Here is an 18,552-nt window from a genome sequence, read left to right as displayed (position 1 = left end):
GAAACACTACCACCTTATGGAATTATACAAATATTTTTATTTATAATACTGTACACTAATATACACAATTTTACAAAAAAAACAAATCTTTAATGCAAGATTATTTTGTGTGAAATTCCATACTATAACATGGTGAATGTGCAGAGCAATGCATGTTTCAATACATCCAATGTTCATTCATTTTCTTTCACCACTGTGCTCTTTTTCTTTCGACTTTTTTTCACCTTTCCTTCTTTCTCTGCTGCATTCACTGCAGAGAGTTTGTCACTCACTTCTTTTATGTGGTTGGCCTGAAATAGGAAATAGAAAAATATTACAATATTACAGATTCACTACAAACTACAGCAATGTATAATAAAATATTAAAAGAAACAATTTGATAAATTAAGTCCATTTTCGATAATTATTTGTCATATAACAATTTACAAATACTGATAAGGTATTATTTAGCTAATCAAAGCTTATCAACTACATGTACATACTTTTCTTTAATAAAAAAAAGTAGAGAAAAACAGTAAGCAGGATTAACAAAAATAAGTTACATATGCAATGCTGTATAATAATAGAAAGATATATGAGAGCTGTGTTTGGTGAATCTTTTGTACTTACCAGGGCACCACTTCTCCTGGCCAGTAACCGGACATCATCTGTATTTATCACAGATCTCTTACCATGCCTGAAAATAAGCCAAATAACAGTCAATCAATCAAACACAAATAATAATAAAACACATTTATTATTTTGTGGCATAACGGAATAGAATGAATTTGAATAAACTTGTTTATGGAGAAGCATAACTTTATGGTGTCACTGACAATATTTTATATCATGTTGGATGTAATATTGATTTGTCTGTCATTTATCTCTGACCATTGAATGTAATCAGTCTTTAAGTAAAATGTTTATTTATAATTTTCAGTATATCACCAGGTGATTTAGTTTGTGAATGGTAGCCCATCAACGGAAAGACTAGAAACCAAAGGCAAACAAACTCAGAATTAATGTAATCAGTACTAGTATTACTATTAAACTTTGTGATTACCTTGCAAATAACTCCAAATCCACAGCAGCAATTTCTATTAGAAGATAAAAAAGTTCAATATATTTAATCTCACTGAAAAAGACACTGTCATTGATTCAATTAATTAATTGAATCTCTAACAATTAAGAGCTAGTTATAGGCCTAGTTATAATTCATTGTATACTTTTTAGTGGTAGTTGGAAGATGTTTGTGTTTCGATGGTTGGTAAAAACAAAAATAACAACTCTCTGGTAAAAGTCTACAATATTTTTTCATGACAAATAAACAAATTTCTCTCTCAAAAACTCTTCTTATGAGATGTAGTTCATCATGGTAGTGCTGTATGTCTTATTTGTAATGTAAACAATTGTCTATTTATTACATTTGCTATTTATAACACTTCACGGCTCTTACCACATTGACGGAAGGTTGCCTCGGCAAGTGCTGCAATAACTTGCTTCGAAAATGTAACTTCTATTTCGCGAGATGTTTCCTCGCAAATCTGTCCGACAGTAAAATGTACAGCTGCTTTCAAGCGCTAAAAAAAAAGGTTAAAACCAAAATTATTATCATGTCATGTGAATGTGATGCATAATAAGGATTAAGTAGCTACTGCTTCTTCTGGCTTCAAATTTAATACAATCATCCTATATTTGAATGGAATAACCCACTAAGTCTAAGGCTAATCTGTCATCTCTCATCTCACAACACAGTGTCAACTCCCACCAGGCCAGACAGTCAGTTACTAGCCTACCATCCAGTATTAACAGCTAGGTCTGGGCTCTGTTTATTATGGCCTAGGCTATCTTTATTCTATTTATGAATACAATTTTTGGTAGCTAAATTACCTGAGTATGTGCTAGTTTTTCATAATCATCTTGGGATTCCATATTAATATAGTTCGGTAGGAAGGAGGAGGACTATTATACAAACGACTCGAGTCGAGAGAAAACAATTTTGTAAACAATAACAATTCAACTTTCGCGCAATTATTAATTTGAGTAGCTTAGGAGGTACTTTTTTAATGAAATTAATAAGATACATTATGAATTGACTTGTAGTGTAGTACCAAAATAAATAATCTGTTAACTAATATTAAAATTCTTTTTTAAACTAGTTTATCTACTTACCTAATTTATGGAACATTATTTTACCTAGCTTAATTTGTTTTCAGCAAGAAGTTAAGTGGTATGACAAGGCCTAGACTATAGGTGGCGCTCAGTAGACAAAGTGTGCAAAAATCTAAAATTTCCGTAGCGTAGGGCCTAGGGAGTGCAAAGGGAAAGTAAAACACGTGTTTACAAGGTATTTAAATTCTGTTTGTGAAATAATTTTTCGACTAAAATATATAAACAAATATACATATGAATACTGGGCGAATACTGTAGTTTTACATGCCAACTAGCCTGCTAAAATGCGAATATAAGCTAGGCCTAGGCCCTAGGCCTACTAGTCTAGAGAGGCAGAATAATGAGAATAGTACAAGAGATGATGTAGTGTGTAGCGGGCCACTAGCGACCCTGCATGCATGCAGTTCAGGCCTAGCCTAGGCTGCTACTAAGGCTATAGAGTGTAGAGACCTAGGCATCACACACAATATTTAATAAACATACTGTAACTGGCAATGTGCTGTAACACTGCATGCAATAGTCTAGAATAGAATATTTATTTACATTTGATGATTGTATGTTTATTACTCACTGTCTATGTAGTAAATAAAGGTGGGCTCCTGCTTTATTAACATTATATATTGTTGATTGTTTGAGAGCAATGTCAGGAAGGTTCACTCGTACAAATTCAATGGCCCAGCCAAGTTCATTACAAGTTGTCAAAGATTTTGAACGTGCTTCATCTCCACTCCGAGTCTTCGTTGATGCTAAGAAGAAAATAAATGGAATCTTTCATGGACTTTACACGCATATTGAAGACAGCAGAAAGTTTATGAAATCTGGTAAATCAATTGTACTAGCAGTAAAACACTAATAATACAATAACTTGCCCTGAACTCTTTGAAATCTAAATTGAATCAATGAAGTTTGTTCATTATCAATAATATATACAATAATGTATAAAAAATGATTCAAAATATATTTTGTTTTAGATGCAACTGGTGATGCTGACATCATCACTACAGAAGAAAAAGAGAAGATTGATGGCTTCTCTGATCAGGTGGATTGTATTGCGGAAATTCTTGCCAGAGATAACATGAAGGTGGCATTCTTTGGCAGGTAATATAATAATGCAGGTGGTCTGTTTTGCATATTCCATAGTAATTTGCATACAAGTGTCCATACATCATTTACAACAACAACAAAATAGTTTGGTTTACTTATGTTGTAGTTAAGTTGCAACATGGACCAATAAATTAGATGCTTGCATTAAAGGCGTATTTTATGTAGATTATTAATTACTAATTATTGTTTATATTAGAACAAGTAATGGCAAAAGCACTGTTGTGAATGCAATGATGCGTGACAAGGTCCTGCCCACAGGTATCGGACATACAACGGACTGTTTCCTGAGTGTTGAGGCTAGTAATCTGGATGAGGCATACATTATCACACCTGATTCTGAAGAAAAGAAAAGCATCCAGGTAAGGGTGACACATATCTGTGGTTTGTTTTGGTTTATTAGAATTATCTGTAATACATTAGGTAAGTTAAAGCCGCCTTTTTAGAGACGACCACCTAACACACTTCAAAGATGCCCCTGATGTGTGCTATTTAGGGCCTACATAATTTGGTAAATAGACACAAGGTATAAACAGCACACCTAAATCACATATAAAAGATAAAATTGTCAGTCAGTCAAATTTTATTTAAACATTTTTTTTTTCATTTTTAGTCTGTAAATCAGATTGCCCATGCTCTTTCAAGTGAAAACCTGAATGACCAGAGTTCTATGGTTCGAGTGTTTTGGCCAAAAACAAGATGTCATCTGTTACAGAATGATGTTGTACTCATGGATAGGTAACAGTACAAACATTTTTATTGTTAATCTTTAATTTTAAGCGTTGGCAGGAAGTACATTACAAAAGTCTGCAGGCAGAAAAAAAGTATTAATGCTTTATATTCTCACACACAGCCCTGGTGTTGATGTAACTACAGGCCTTGATGAATGGATTGATAAGTACTGCATGGATGCTGATGTGTTTGTCTTGGTTTCTAATGCAGAATCTACTCTGATGAGGACGGTAAGTAAGCATATACACTTACATAATTGAGGGGATGAGAATTTTCATTTCATTTATTTCGTCAGAAAAGAACAAATACATAACAAAACAAAAAACCAAAGAAAATGAATAAAAATGGAAATTGAAATGAGTAATATCATTTTTAAATAGGTCTAATCCTCTGGACTGTTTGGATTTAGCATTTTAAAGAAAATTTTGCACATATCAGACAAGAACCACCCAGGTTGTTAACAACTCCCTGCACTACCCAGGCCTATGGACCTCAAACCTTTTTATATGGAAATGTTTTGTAGTTATAGTATAATGAATATTACACAGATTAATAAAAACACCTTTTGCTTTACAGGAGAAAGGATTTTTCCACAAAGTCAGTGAAAAGTTATCAAAACCAAACATATTTATTTTGAATAATCGTTGGGATGCAGCAGCATCAGAACCAGAGTTTATGGAGGCTGTGAGTAAACATTAAAGATTTTACTTATTGTTGTATAATAATACATAAAAATGTCTATAGCGTCGTTATCTTTCTCTCTCATGGCACTATGTGGATTAACAACTCATAAAACATTAGCAATTAGTGATGTGTCTCTGACCCCACTTATTTTCAGTCATATGTTCTTGAAACACACAATGATTGAAAGAATTCGCCTCCATTATCTCTGTTTTGTTCATTTTGAATACAAATTAAATAAAAAATCAAATCATTTTTTTAGGTGAAACAACAACATCTTGAACGTGCTGTTGACTTCCTTGTAAATGAATTGAAAGTAGTAACAGCTCAGCAAGCAGAAGATCGAATCTTCTTTGTGTCGGCAAAAGAAGTGTTGCAAGCCAGGATACAAAAGCAACAGGGTATGCCAGAGTCAGGTATTTGCATGCTAGCTTGCTGGCTGTTCTGTTTTCATTTTGCAATATTTTAATTTAATATTATTTATAAATTAAAGTTTGGCATTTTAATTTTAAGAATGAAATTTTAAATTACAATGTGTGCCTTTTCTTGTATCTTAATTTATTCTTTTAATTCAATAGACATTTTTCTCAATTTAAATGTCTTTTTTAAACTCCCAATATTTCCCAATTTCAATGTGTTTGAGTGGATTGTTTTTTTTTTAATTTACAATAATTCAATGTGATAAGCTTTAATTTTTAAATGTAATTATTTTCTAACAATATTAGTGCATAATATATGTGCCTTTTCTAATATGGTCTAGTCTACATATTGTGATTAACCAGTTAATCAGTTTGCAAAGAGTGATCTTTTTAATGCATCTGTATGCTTTAAAGCCAAGTGTTTTAGTTTCATTAGAATAAATGTACTGTATATGTATATTAAGGGAAGTTGGCAGATTTAGATTGATAACACACACCCACAGACTGTGTTACTTCTTGACAGAAAAATAGAACCTTTCCAATGGTTTTACAACATTCCTGCAATTTATTATCATTGTCTGTTTTATAAAGGTGGTGCATTAGCAGAAGGCTTTCAAGCTAGACTGTTTGAATTTGAAAATTTTGAACGAAAATTTGAGGTAATTTCTTTACTTAGTCATAAGAGAACAGTTTTAGTGAATACATAATAATCTACGGTAAATGTTGTTAGATTGAGATAAGGTTATACTTTTTAATTTATTATATTGTTGTCACTCCTGTTTTGGGCCATTGGTCCATGGTTTCCTCTTGGACTATTTGCCAAATCTTTAATAAATAAATTGGAGAAGCATACGAGAAGTCTGAGGCATTACTATATATACATGTATTTTCTGTTCTACAATATACAAATTAAAGACAGATAACATCTTGTACTGTTATTTAAAGGAATGCATATCTAAGTCTGCAGTAATCACTAAGTTTGAGCAGCATGGCAGACAAGGTCAGCAGATAACACAAGAGATCCAGGCTCTGATGGAATCTGTTTATGAAAGAGCTGCAAGAAAGAGGTACACTTTAATGATAGTTGAAACTTCAAGTTTTGGCCATTAATTTGATTTTTAAATTGTGTTTGTTATTTAGCACAGCAATATGCATTGAAAGTAACAATGTTTAGTTTAGTTTGTACTTATTTGAGAAAATCCTATTTTGGTACGATTTTCCGCTTTTTATTGATCTATATATGGAACTTTTATTCTGAAATAAAGTGATCAATCAATATACATATATATAATGTTGGTATTTACATTTTAGAGCATCATGTATTGAGAAAAGAAAAGAGAAAGGTGATTTGCTAGACCACATCACCAAACAACTCACCATCCTAACAACCGAATGTAAGGATAAGATTAAAGATATCTCTGAACAAGCAGAATATAAGGTGAGATCAGGTTTTTTTTATCTTTTTATTATTTTTGTTGGACTTTTTTTTCTATCAAAGTGAATACCTTTATTAAAACTGCAGAATAGCCTATTCAAAGTCTGATTTAATTAATCATCAATTTTTGATGTGTATGTACAATACAATTTTTAACATACTATTAATGAATAACTGCTGTTCTCATATAGTTTATATATAGTTAATCTTCTAGTAAATTCTCATAAAAGTACAGAAGATGATAATTATTATATTTAACAGATATCTAGTGCTATGACTGAGGAGATTCGACGTCTACACATTCTAGTTGATCAGTTTGATCGACCATTTCACCCTGATCCACTTGTTATCAAGGTTTACAAAGAGGTATGTAACATACATTTGTACTTTTAATGTCCTCTTCTAACTATTTTATATAACATCTTGTTCTCAGTTTTATGTGATTTTATACTCTTTATTACTGTTTGTGCGACAATGTTTTTAGACAATTTTAAATGTGTGTACTTTCAGCCAAAGTTTCAAGTCATTAATGAGTTTGACAATAAAGTTTATTGAATTGAATTGAATAATAATATATACGCAAAACCAAATTATATACAATATAATAATAAATGCAATATATAAAATGACCATGTTTATCAAATTGTTTTACAGGAGTTGCAGAAGTTTCTAGAAGAAGGTTTAGGAAGAAATCTTGATGCGCGGTGTTCATCAACAGTCTTGCAATCACTTGAACAAACTCAAACACAGATGACAGGTACTGCTTTCACTCATAACCATTTACTTGACCACACTTTACTTTCATGAATACAGTAATTATAACTGCTAAAATAATACGTAGTTTGAACAACATGGGAGTAGCAGAAAACAATGTATAGAGCCTTAAAATACAAGGAAATCAAATATACTTGGTTATTTTTAGTATTATTTTTTTTTTCACATATTTTTTCTTTTTAGAACACATGTCCGCTCTTCTTCCGGAAGAACGCCAAAGTCAGATGAGCAGTCTCATATTCCGTCGTGATTTTGATTTAAGTTACCGACTCGACTGCCGCCATCTCTGTGCAGACTTCAAAGAGAATATACAATTTCAATTCTCCTTGGGCCTAACTGCTATGATGAACAAGTTCCTAGGTCCTAAAGGTACTAGAGTAGCTTTAACAGGCTTTACATCCATGGTAAGTACACAAAATAATAAGTAATAATGATATAATAACATTGTTTACCATAACACAATAGGATACTTATTTGAATGGTTGTATGTATATAACAGTAATTGTTTTCCCTTTAGACTACTTCTGTATTTTGATGACAATAAACAAATATTAAACGCAAAGTATTATCTTAATATTATTTTGATATCTGTTTCCAGATGCCAAGACACTTGCCACCACCGGGACCAGGTACTGGCACCAATCAGGCCTCACCTGACGAGGATGTTGCTGTTGCTATGGTTTCTGGATTAGCTTCACTTTATTCACGTACTTCTGTTGGTTTGATATTTATAGGAGGAATTGTAAGTGGTCTCTTTTAATTTCTTGCACTAATTTATTCAATGCTCTCTTTCTCTCTGAGATTTTGTTAATTGAATCAAAATGCCAGTCAGCTAACTTTACTTTTGGAAACGCATGTGTACCACAAAACTGGCTTAACTTGTGTTTATTCTCCGTGCAAACCTTTGAAGAATGTTGAATCAGCATACAAACTCTCCATATATCCACAATATCCGGGTTTCTAGATTGTCCAATTGATTTTAAATTATATAGATCTTTAGAAAGTGCCCTTTTAAGCTGTCTGTCTCTTACTAAATTATTTACTGTCTAAATGGCCCTTTCTAGAATTTCTTTAAAATTTCTCTCCGTTGTGCTTGTTACATCAAATAAGTCTAAGTCTCTTTCTTAATTGTTAGATTTGGAAATCAGTTGGCTGGCGTATCTTAGCAGTAGCTGGAGGGATGTACGGAGGCATCTATATGTATGAGAGGCTGACATGGACAAATAAAGCCAAGGAACGTACATTTAAGAGACAGTTTGTGGATTACTCAGCAGAGAAGCTTCAGCTGGTTGTCAACTTCACTAGTGCAAACTGTAGTCATCAAATCCAACAGTAAGGACACAATATTGTTGCAATCTCATATATATTTTTCAAAATACAACCTTTATGTATACAAAAACACCAATGACACAAAAATGGAAAAATTGAATGTCGGGAGACTTTATAAAGCCGTGGCTAAACCAGAGAGGGCACTATAATTTGTTAAAATGCATCCAAACATAGATGCTACTAAAGCTCTGTCTACACTATCAAACTTTATGTGAAAAGAAAGTGTGATGCACCCAAATATGGTAGTGATATGTTTAAATATGGTAGTGATATGACATCATCATGCTCATATATGGGCACATCACATTTTGTTGTCAAATAAAGTTTGATAATATTATAGAAAGTATTTGATAGAAAGTATTGTGGACAAGGCTTAGGAGAGGGTATGCCAGGGGCTATCCAGTATCTTTGTTTTGAGCTACAAAGGGATGCCTATGTTGCCTTCAGTTAACCAAAATAGGCATACTGTTCTAGTAGAACATACATTATTATTGGGACATTGAGCTTATTAACTACCTAGTTAAATTTCAGTTAATTTTTAATCCTTTTATTTCACAATTTTGTTGCTAGGGAGTTGTCAACAACATTTGCCAGATTGTGCCAGGAAGTAGACACCGCAAAAGAAGCATTAAATAAAGAAATTGTTGTTCTGGATGCTGAAAAAAATAAGCTAGAAAAACTAATGAATGATTCAAAATTACTTCGGTAAGTAAAACGGAATCAAACTGCTTTATGAGCTTAATTTTGTGCAGGACCATGGGTGGGACTACTAAATGTGAACTAGTAGCCCCAGGACACATTGTGGAGTTAATTAATGCACTCTTGTCGGCCCTGAGAAACCCTTTATAGAGGACATCTGCAATGTACAATAGGTACCGGGCCTGTACTTTGTGGAGAACCCAAAGAGGAACAAGCTAGGCCTCTATTGATAGATAAACATGAATATATTCATTGCTTTTTGGTCTTTCAATTATTATTTTTATAAAAAACTTACTGATTTTAGCATTCTTCTGCTTTCAATCATTACTTCTTTCCATTTATCAGTTTATATAAATTTTTCATGTATTTTTTGTTTTCAAGGAATCGTGCAAATTGGCTGGAAAGTGAATTGATGCGCTTCATTCGTCAATACCTTGGCAACGAAGACTAGCCTAACTAAGTGGTCTGGATTTGAAACAGAGTCTGGAAAGAGTCTATGCTTATGGATAGCTTTATTTGAAATAGAGTCTGGAAAGAGTCTATGCTCATGGATAGCTTTATTTGTAGGTATCTTTGTATACTACAAAAATGTATAAATATGGAATTTTAAATACATTTTATTTTATGGTATTATTGACTTATTGGCTCAACTTTACACACACTTTAATATTTTAATTTATATAATGTGTTGATTGATTTGATTAACTCTCTGTATTTTACATTAAATTTAATGAATTTACATCATTATTTTGAGGAGAAAAAATACCCTGATTTTGTTAAGTTATATCTGAGACAACAGTAAATAGATTTTTGTTGCAAATTAGAATTCTAATTTATATTTCATAAAATAGGTGAAGCTGAATTCTATAAGTAGTATTGATGTGCGTTTCAAATAAAATAATTTTAAATCTGTACAACCAGGGAAGAGCGCCACTCTTCCTTGGTACAACCATGGAGTAAGCTCCATGGTCCAACTAAGTAAATATGTTTTACATACTAATGTTATTTATATACATTATTCATTTTGGATACATGTCGTGTACTACAAACCTAACTTTACTATCATTTATATACTAGATAAGTTAATCTCAAACATTAGTACAATATTATATGAATTTCAAGAATAATTTAATCAATTTTTGGAGGAGCAAATGTATTGAAGGCAAGAGTGTTTATTTTTCATTACCAGTTTTATTCTAAAATGAGTACATATGCTAATTAAGGTACCTTACTTAATTTTAAAGTTTGTACCTATTGCAAAGGTGCTAAATAAGAAATACTTTGATTTTGATGAGTGTAGTAATTGAATTGTATTTTATTATTTTTTTTTTATTATTTTGTAAGTGCAATATTAGCGTTGACAAATTTTTAACTCATTAAGTCATTTCTTGTCTGTCAATTTCTGAAAGGTTTATTTTGTTATGAGGTGAAGATAATATTTGTGTTCGAACCTAAACATGTCTAAAGTAACTGTTGCGTATGTATATCCTAAAAATTGCAAAGAACTGAAGTAGCTTTATTTGTTTACAATCTAAATATGAACTTAAAGTTTCGAAAAAAACAAATTATTCTAAAAGAAATTAATTAAGAATGAACACTCATTTTGGACAATTATTTCTGTATGTTGCTAAAAGTATGAAAATACTGGTTATGCTTAAATTAACATCCTAATAAACGAGATATTAAGTAATTGTTTCTTGTGGGTTTTTTTCAGTTTAGACTTATACTAGTTATTATCTAGTATTCTGGTATAGTTTTTGTCTGTAATCTTTGGCTCAAGGGTTCTACGTATGAAACGCCATATGTGCCAAATTGGTAATTAGTCAACGCTGACGATTCGCGAGAATAATGTTGCTTCATAGAAAACTGGTTTAGACAGGATTCGAACCCACAACCACAAAGCTACAGAATCATCTTAATCATTGTTTAATGAAAAAAATGGAATTTAACCAAAGGGTGGTTATTTTCTGATAATGACGTCATTAGCAGCATTTATACTGAAACGATGCGAATAAATGTAACAAACGCGTATGTCTTCTAAATGCTTATTTTGTATCAATTTGGTAAAATGATATGACAGTATTTAACTGTTTAATGATCGTAAGTTTGTTTGTATAGTGTTAAACGATTCCCACAACCGTAATCTCTTTATTATTTTTATAATAAAGTGTAAAACAAATGTTATTAGCTTGCTTAGTCCTTGTTCACACGGGCGTGATATCTGTGAGAAAAACATGACAAGTTACCTTCTGCCCTTAATATGTAACCTTGGACCTCGCACGTCGTTGCTCAGCAACCAATGAGGCGCTCGCTCAACCAGAATGCCTGTATCGTTGATCAAATTAATACATTTATTTTCAAATTTCATATGCAAACGTAGACAACAATGAACAGCATTCCCAGCAGACGACTTGCCTAACAGGCGATGCACCCAGGCGGAATGAAAGGCAACAATAATGGCGTCAGGCGCTCTCACAACCCTAGGCTCACAATACATTGATGATGGAAAGCGCGCTTGAAAAATTTAACTTGCGTTAGCACGGTTTACATGACCAAGGACTAACTTACACACCTATTAATTGACGTCACACATCCACTCCTAAGCGCGCGTACGCGTAGTATAATACGCTACAGTAATATAATAATTACCTATCCTATATATCTGGCCTACTCGTGGTTTCTTCAGCTATTTTAATAAAATAAATATAAAAAATAAAATAATAATAAAATACTTAATTCTGATGTATTATTTTTTTATTTAAATCACAATGTCATATCTACTGTATGAGCGATATAAATGTTAGCCAGTGATCCGAAATCCACCAAAATAATATACCAAATCATTGCCAGTTTTTCCAGTTTGCCTTTTATTTACTATAAAACACATATTATATTTACTTTTGAAATAAGTATTTTGAAATTCAATGTTGAAACAGTAGAATTAATATTACCATAGGTAAACATGCATGATATATACGTAGGAGGAGGAGGAGGAATCAAGACTCGCTAGAATTCCAAAACTCTGTAACTGGGATTCAAACTCGATTTTCTATATCAATTTATGTAGGCCTAAAATCGATTTAACTTCGTGAAACACTGAAATAGTCGATAAATCAACACATCACTTGGCACCTATAGCAAACCTCTCACTATTTTTCTAAACGAACGTGGCCAACTTGATATAGTCTGGCTTGGGATGGCCCAGCTGCGTGTATCGCCTACTGTAGTGTCAGCTGTAGTTGTACTTTATCCAAAATCCACCAATGAACTAGAAAATGTTTCTTTTGTTTTCAGCACTTCCACACCCGTGCAACCTGTTGAAGCGTGTAAAAGGACTGTCTAGAAAATCAATCATAAGTTCTATCACACGATTAGCAAACTACATAATATTTTAAAACACCAATAAAACAAACATTAAAATCTGGTTGAAGCAACTACATACTTTTATCTCCTTTCGCATAATAAAGAAAGTATTATATAGCTTGGTTCCCAGGAGGAGGACGCGCGCACAGCTGACGTAGACGCACTCGAGTATATTGACCAATGACAAACGACAGTTTCAATCAATCGATTGTGATTGGTCAAATTACTTGCGTTGCGCTTACGTCCTTGCACTGCTAGTGAGAACCAAGGTTTATTTTTTTGAAATGGGAACTTACCTGGTTTTATTTGGATTTATTAATTAAATTTAAGTTTTAAGCTTGAACTAGTTATATACTTTCCCATATCAAGATTTCTCGGGTATGAATTCATTCACTTATTTTGCTGACAAAGTTTAATTATTATTATTCCAATCTAACATGTATCGACTTTTTCGGTGATGATTCTTAGTAGTGTTCTTAAGTTACGATTTGACGGCTTTGGTCTCTTAAGTCTTTGAGGTTCACTGATCAGCCTCCTTTGTTAGTACAGAGAACCAGACATATCCATAGCGGTATACACTTACCACATCGTTACTTACTGGCTTATGTTTGACTTAACTTTGTTTTCAGTCAACTTAACTGTTAAGTAAAGTAAATTATTGTAGTAATAGAGAAGAGGGTAACATATAGGGAGTTTTCAATTTTCGACGACCTAGTTACGTCATGATAATATATATTGTGCGCTGCGGGGAACATTAGGATGCGCTTTCTCACTCAATTCTTTTAAGCTCTGTCTACACTACCAAGCTAGTGTGACCAAAAATGGTAGTGATATGCCCAAATATGGTAGTGATATGACATAATCATGCCCATATAATATATATATATATATATATGGGCACATCACATTTTTGTCACATAAAGTTAAATAGTGTAGACAAGGCTTAACAAAGTACTCTTCTTATGTTCAAACAAATTGTCGATTCTTGGTACTGTATCATGTCCAGTTCCGGTATTATAGACAAAGTCATTTATACGCGCGCGTAGCCTACTTAATTACAGCCATTATGAAGCATTAATGATCTTCTTTATCTAGCCAACTCGTAGAATAACACAAGAATTAATTCATTTAATTTGGAATTACCACAATTTAGATGCATTAAAGAAGATCATATCGTCAATTATAATATCGCCTTACTTAGCATTATCACGGGATAATTTGCATCATGCTAGCGTGGTTCCCACTAGCGAGTAGGACGTAACGCAACGTAAGTGATTTGACCAATCACAAACGATGGATTATTCGAACAGTGGCTTGTCATTGGTCAACTCGTTTGCGTTGCGCGTACGTCATTTTGTTGCGTCTCTAGTGGGAACGACGATTTACCGTTCATCTTGTTATTATTTTCCCAGCACAATGTTGTGAAGGCAAGAGGCAGATGTCAAGCGGTGGAACAATCATAATGCCTTCTGATGCCTCTTCCACCTGATTTCATCATTCGCTATCTTCTGCCTGGGTGCATGTCTTATAATAATTTTTGAAATTTCTCAACGAACAGAATCGATGATAAGATGAAGGTTGAATTGAAAACGCTATTTCGAGTGTATATGAATTTACATAACATTATTTAAATCAATTAAAACATACATTATGTTGGCTTGTTTTATTCGGCACTCTCGAAAAGAACACAGTACCAGATGACACATATGATGTTGAAACAGCTTATTTCAAATGTGGGTCCTATTTACAATCAATGTTACAAAAACACATCGAAAAAATACGATATATTTATGACGTTTACCAACTTCTGTATGCCTACGTAAATTAAACATTTCTCAACCATCATTACTAACCGTAATGAAAGAAAACATTTATAATATAACCATAGAACCTTAAAATAACCGATAAAACGTAACGTAACGAGTGAATACTGTGCGAAGGCCTATTGTTTCTACTAAAATGTATATCCAGGTCCATCTATGGCAATCTAGTCAATCTCAAGTTAGGTGTAAACTGCTTTCTCAAACTGAACGAAAGTCCCACCGATCTGCAGTTAAGACGATTGGCGAGGCTTTCATTCCATCAGAAAATGCAGAAAGCTGAAAGTACAGGAAAAGCTAGCTATGTCTTCCATTCAGTGACTCCTACAAGAGTATATTTAAGTGTTCCATTCCGGCTACTTTACTTGTTGATGTCTCGGCAGAACTAATGCTCTGTCTACACTATTAAACTAGTTTGACAAAAAAAAAAGTGTGATGTGCCCAAATATGGTAGTGATATGGTTAAATATGGGCAAATCACATTTGTTTGTCACATAAAGTTTGATAGTGTAAACAGAGCTTTCGTTCGAAAAGAAGGAAAGTTTGCAAAGTAGTATGACGCCATACTAAAAACCTATAACAAAAAACGTGTCAAACCTGTGTCAACAGCTTGGTTCTCAATATGACAAAACCAAGAACGTGCGCGCGCAACGCAAGTAGTTTAACCAATCACAAGCAAGATATCGTTTAAACTGTCGTTTGTGATTGGTCAAACTAAATGCGTTTTGCGTACGTCCTTTGCACAGTTTAGTAACAGAAACAGACGTATAGGCCTATATGATGCTGCTACAAGACAGCACTGGAAGCAGAGGCCATTGAAGATAGGTAGTAATTAATACAGTTGAAAATCACGTTGATGATTGAAAAGAAGTATAATAAGTTATGATAATCAGATTAATAATTATATTACTTCTTACACTTCCCAATTGCATGCTTAATTTAACCAAGTCGTATTTGACCCTACGTTGACCCTGTACCTTCTGAACCCGTGGAATGAGTGAATTCCCTTTGGATTCCGTTGGGTTATTGATTACCATGAATATGAATCATTTCTAAAATAAATAAATTATAGTTATGAGATTCTTAAATCAATTCTGACGAAATTTGAAAAATAATGTATCCACTAATTTAATAAAATTCTTACATTTCCTTTTTCCTCTTGTAATTTTGTAGGCCGTCACAGCAGCTATAATAATAGGCCTAACTACACTGTGGTGGCCTGCGGGATCCAGTTCAATAGGCGAATTTATTTGATATATTATTTCATCTACCTTTTTTGTGATACCAAAAAATAAGAGAAAACAAAAGTCTGCGCGAGTCGGTCAGATTCGAAAAATAGGTAGTCTCCTAGGCTACCGACTTTCGTCCAATCAGATCACGGGATTGAGGAAAAAAATCTGACGATCTTTTTACTGCAGATTTTACACAAGACGTTCAAAGTTCATCATACAAAGAAAGCCAAAACAGTAAGTAATTAGCTATTTTAAAAAGTTTGAATACTAAAATATATTATTATTTATTAAGATATCTAAATTACATGACATCTAGGCTCCTAACCTACCGTAACATTTATTTTATTATACCTATTGGAAAATCCTAGGCTAAGCCTCGTGTCCGCTTTTAAACTTTCGGCAGGCATGCTTATAAGCCACCTTAGGCACGATGGTCTTAGCTTAGCCTCGGGCTTAGCCTATAGCCTAGGCCACCTTAGGCGTATAACAGGATTGGTAGTTTAGTGCCAACATTTAGGAATCAATTGCAATTGAAGAGATGAATATGTCGAAGATGTGCCAATTGATACAAATATTATGTTATGCCAAGGACATTAATTGCCTTTATTTTGGTTATAAATCTGGAAAATTGGTGATAAAATGGTGGTTTTCGCTCTCCAGCGTCTGGGCTGGGGACACGCTCTCTGCTTCCCGTGTCGTGAAATAATTTCTATCTCGTGCAGTCTGTGTACAATGTTTAATTTGGTTTAGGGAATTTTCAATGTCAAGGGTTTATGCAAGCAACCTAATATTAGACTCTAGACCTACTGAAATAATACAATAATAAGTAATGAAGTAGAACATACTAATAGAAAGCTATTATGATAAAGGCCCACCTTATTTTTTAAAACCAAATTGATGGTTTCTGTACAAATGAAACAATTAATTACATTCCGTTTGATTCCTAATATCAATATTTTGATAACCTCTTTACAGTGTATTCAAAGCAATTACATATAAATAAATACAATATCTAACCAATACAATAATATAATATATAAATGTACATTTACATAACCCACCTGAAAATACGATATAACATAGACAGGGTGTTGGCCTCGTCTACTACATACGCTTTTTGTAATCATAATTATTATCGTCTATTCATACGTATGTACTCTCCTCGTGCTGTTCAATACATTACCGAGGTTAGATCGATCGAATTTATTACGGTACGATTGATACCATCTCATACCACAATTAAACAATTCTTTCCTGACTTTAGGTCAAGATTTCAAAATATCAAATGAGAACTCGTTGGCATGGCTATACGCAATTTGATATTGGAATATATAATTATTCAGCATGACACAATGCTATTTATAATCCATCACGATGCTGACGCGCGCGTACTATTTTATCAGCGTTTGAACGCGTGCACATTCTACGCGTTGGTGGTGGTGTAGTGAAATTACATTTTCACTCTTCTCTATGATATAACTAATATTTAATTAATGCTAATTGTTGTTGATCGTCTACCGTAGGCCTACTATTCTACATTATTAAAAAGGCTAATTGTTTAAAGGTCATAGAAAAAGTAAGATAAATGTAAGATAAACCTATTTCTTCGTAATGGTACAACCTAATAATTATACTTACCGTTAGAAGTCTCCATTTTGTCCATGTTTCATTCAATCGGTGTTTTCGGCACACATGGTATCGGAAGCAGAATGTATGTATACCATCCATAAAGTTGCTTTGTCCCGTTCTCTTGTTTGGTGACCATGTCATCTGTTACTGGTGCTCCAGAGTAACTGGTACTGAATCATCCGCTATTCTCTTTTATACCAGCAGCAGCATTAGCGCTTTTCATTTTCTCATACCAACAGTCACTGCCTTTATACACATGTGTGAGTTGCCAATCGGCTTTTGTTCGCTAATTTCTTCAGCAATATTATCGAGTTTTTCACTTGGACGAGTGTTAAAAATGAATCAAACGTGATGCAATTGTCATTGGGTCGGCTAACCATTACGTCATTACCATTCAACAGTAGGCCATGCTTTAGTTTTTATGCAGTCAAGTTGTTTCCAGATCGTTGGGCAGTACAGCTGGAGTAGTAAGTCGTTGTAGAATTCTGGTGAGAAAGATCAGAGCTCCAGCTTCTATAGATCCAAATCATTTATTTACTGTTTTGTATGTCGTATCTTCATCATAGAGTCTTCAATGTCGACAAAAGGATCGAATAAGCCTGCTGCACCACATTGTTAGGAATCGACAAATGTGCTTATTTTTTTCTATGCAGAACTTTCTAAATCGAATGGTATGCCTAACAGTTACAGTTAGTTAGACCTCCGTAAAGAATGAGTATAATCCTAATCTTAGTTTCTTACAATTAAGTACCGTACTTCTATGTACTAAGTTACAATGCGTTATGAATGATATCCTAAATATTATAATACTATATTGAAACAATTATGCAATTTACTTCCATCATGTTACGCTTATTGCCTTGACCTTATTACCACACGTATGACTGCATCACAAACCGGGAAACGTATTCTGAATACAGTTTATAATATTATTAGTTTTAGGCCTAATAGAAATGTAAACAAAATGAATTACGCAAAGGTCGCACTGTATGGATAGGAAGCCATATACAATTGACAATAATATAAAACTCAAAAAGTGAGGCAACTCTATTAGATTCAATGCGCTCTTGCTAAAGTTCGAATTAACATATAAATCATAAGGCATAATGGCTGGTCAATTCAATTCAAATTCTTTCTTCAAAATTTCAAAACGAGATTGCTGTTAGAGTTGATCTCACTTTTTTATA

The 18,552-nt window shown here is 33.2% G+C and overlaps 2 protein-coding genes across 4 annotated transcripts; one reads left to right on the top strand and one right to left on the bottom strand.

The window, feature by feature from the left end:
* Positions 1 to 20: 20 nt before the first annotated feature.
* Positions 21 to 2,005, bottom strand: LOC144834915 (centromere protein S-like). The gene is made up of 5 exons (XM_078689901.1): positions 1,870 to 2,005; positions 1,436 to 1,559; positions 1,043 to 1,076; positions 610 to 676; positions 21 to 290 (listed from the first exon to the last, which is right to left on the bottom strand). Exons 1-5 carry the CDS (start codon positions 1,909 to 1,911, stop codon positions 174 to 176), a joined length of 384 nt encoding a protein of 127 aa, XP_078546027.1. The 5' UTR covers positions 1,912 to 2,005; the 3' UTR covers positions 21 to 173.
* A 241-nt stretch (positions 2,006 to 2,246) lies between these two features.
* Positions 2,247 to 11,005, top strand: LOC144834910 (mitofusin-2-like). 3 transcript variants are annotated; one of them, XR_013611020.1, is made up of 19 exons: positions 2,247 to 2,326; positions 2,788 to 2,972; positions 3,123 to 3,249; positions 3,452 to 3,614; positions 3,866 to 3,990; positions 4,106 to 4,214; positions 4,561 to 4,668; positions 4,928 to 5,081; positions 5,676 to 5,743; positions 6,030 to 6,151; positions 6,396 to 6,522; positions 6,781 to 6,885; positions 7,174 to 7,276; positions 7,477 to 7,697; positions 7,892 to 8,035; positions 8,429 to 8,625; positions 9,193 to 9,327; positions 9,703 to 9,822; positions 9,868 to 11,005. XR_013611020.1 is itself a non-coding variant. In XM_078689896.1 (18 exons), exons 2-18 carry the CDS (start codon positions 2,792 to 2,794, stop codon positions 9,770 to 9,772), a joined length of 2,244 nt encoding a protein of 747 aa, XP_078546022.1. In that variant the 5' UTR covers positions 2,247 to 2,326; positions 2,788 to 2,791; the 3' UTR covers positions 9,773 to 11,005. The 3 variants fall into 3 exon arrangements, 2 of the variants coding, with proteins under 2 accessions (XP_078546022.1, XP_078546020.1); XM_078689896.1 differs by having other exon boundaries at positions 4,928 to 5,066; positions 9,703 to 11,005; XM_078689894.1 differs by having other exon boundaries at positions 9,703 to 11,005.
* Positions 11,006 to 18,552: the final 7,547 nt, after the last annotated feature.

This window comes from Antedon bifida, chromosome 2, assembly GCF_963402885.1.
Source record: "Antedon bifida chromosome 2, ecAntBifi1.1, whole genome shotgun sequence".
In the NCBI taxonomy this organism is placed as follows: domain Eukaryota; kingdom Metazoa; phylum Echinodermata; class Crinoidea; order Comatulida; family Antedonidae; genus Antedon; species Antedon bifida.
The sequence above is the reverse complement of the archived record's forward strand: the minus strand, read 5'-3'. Positions and strand labels throughout refer to the sequence as shown.

Coding starts and splice junctions, on each gene's coding strand:
- LOC144834910 (XM_078689894.1), top strand. CDS start 2,792: ATGTCAGGAAGGTTCACTCGTACAAATTCAATGGCCCAGCCAAGTTCA. Junction 3,615..3,865: donor AAGAAAAGAAAAGCATCCAG/GTAAGGGTGACA, acceptor TTTCATTTTTAG/TCTGTAAATCAGATTGCCCA. Junction 8,036..8,428: donor TGATATTTATAGGAGGAATT/GTAAGTGGTCTC, acceptor CTTAATTGTTAG/ATTTGGAAATCAGTTGGCTG.
- LOC144834915 (XM_078689901.1), bottom strand. CDS start 1,911: ATGGAATCCCAAGATGATTATGAAAAACTAGCACATACTCAG. Junction 1,560..1,869: donor AAAAACTAGCACATACTCAG/GTAATTTAGCTA, acceptor CTTTTTTTTTAG/CGCTTGAAAGCAGCTGTACA. Junction 291..609: donor CCAGGAGAAGTGGTGCCCTG/GTAAGTACAAAA, acceptor TTCCTATTTCAG/GCCAACCACATAAAAGAAGT.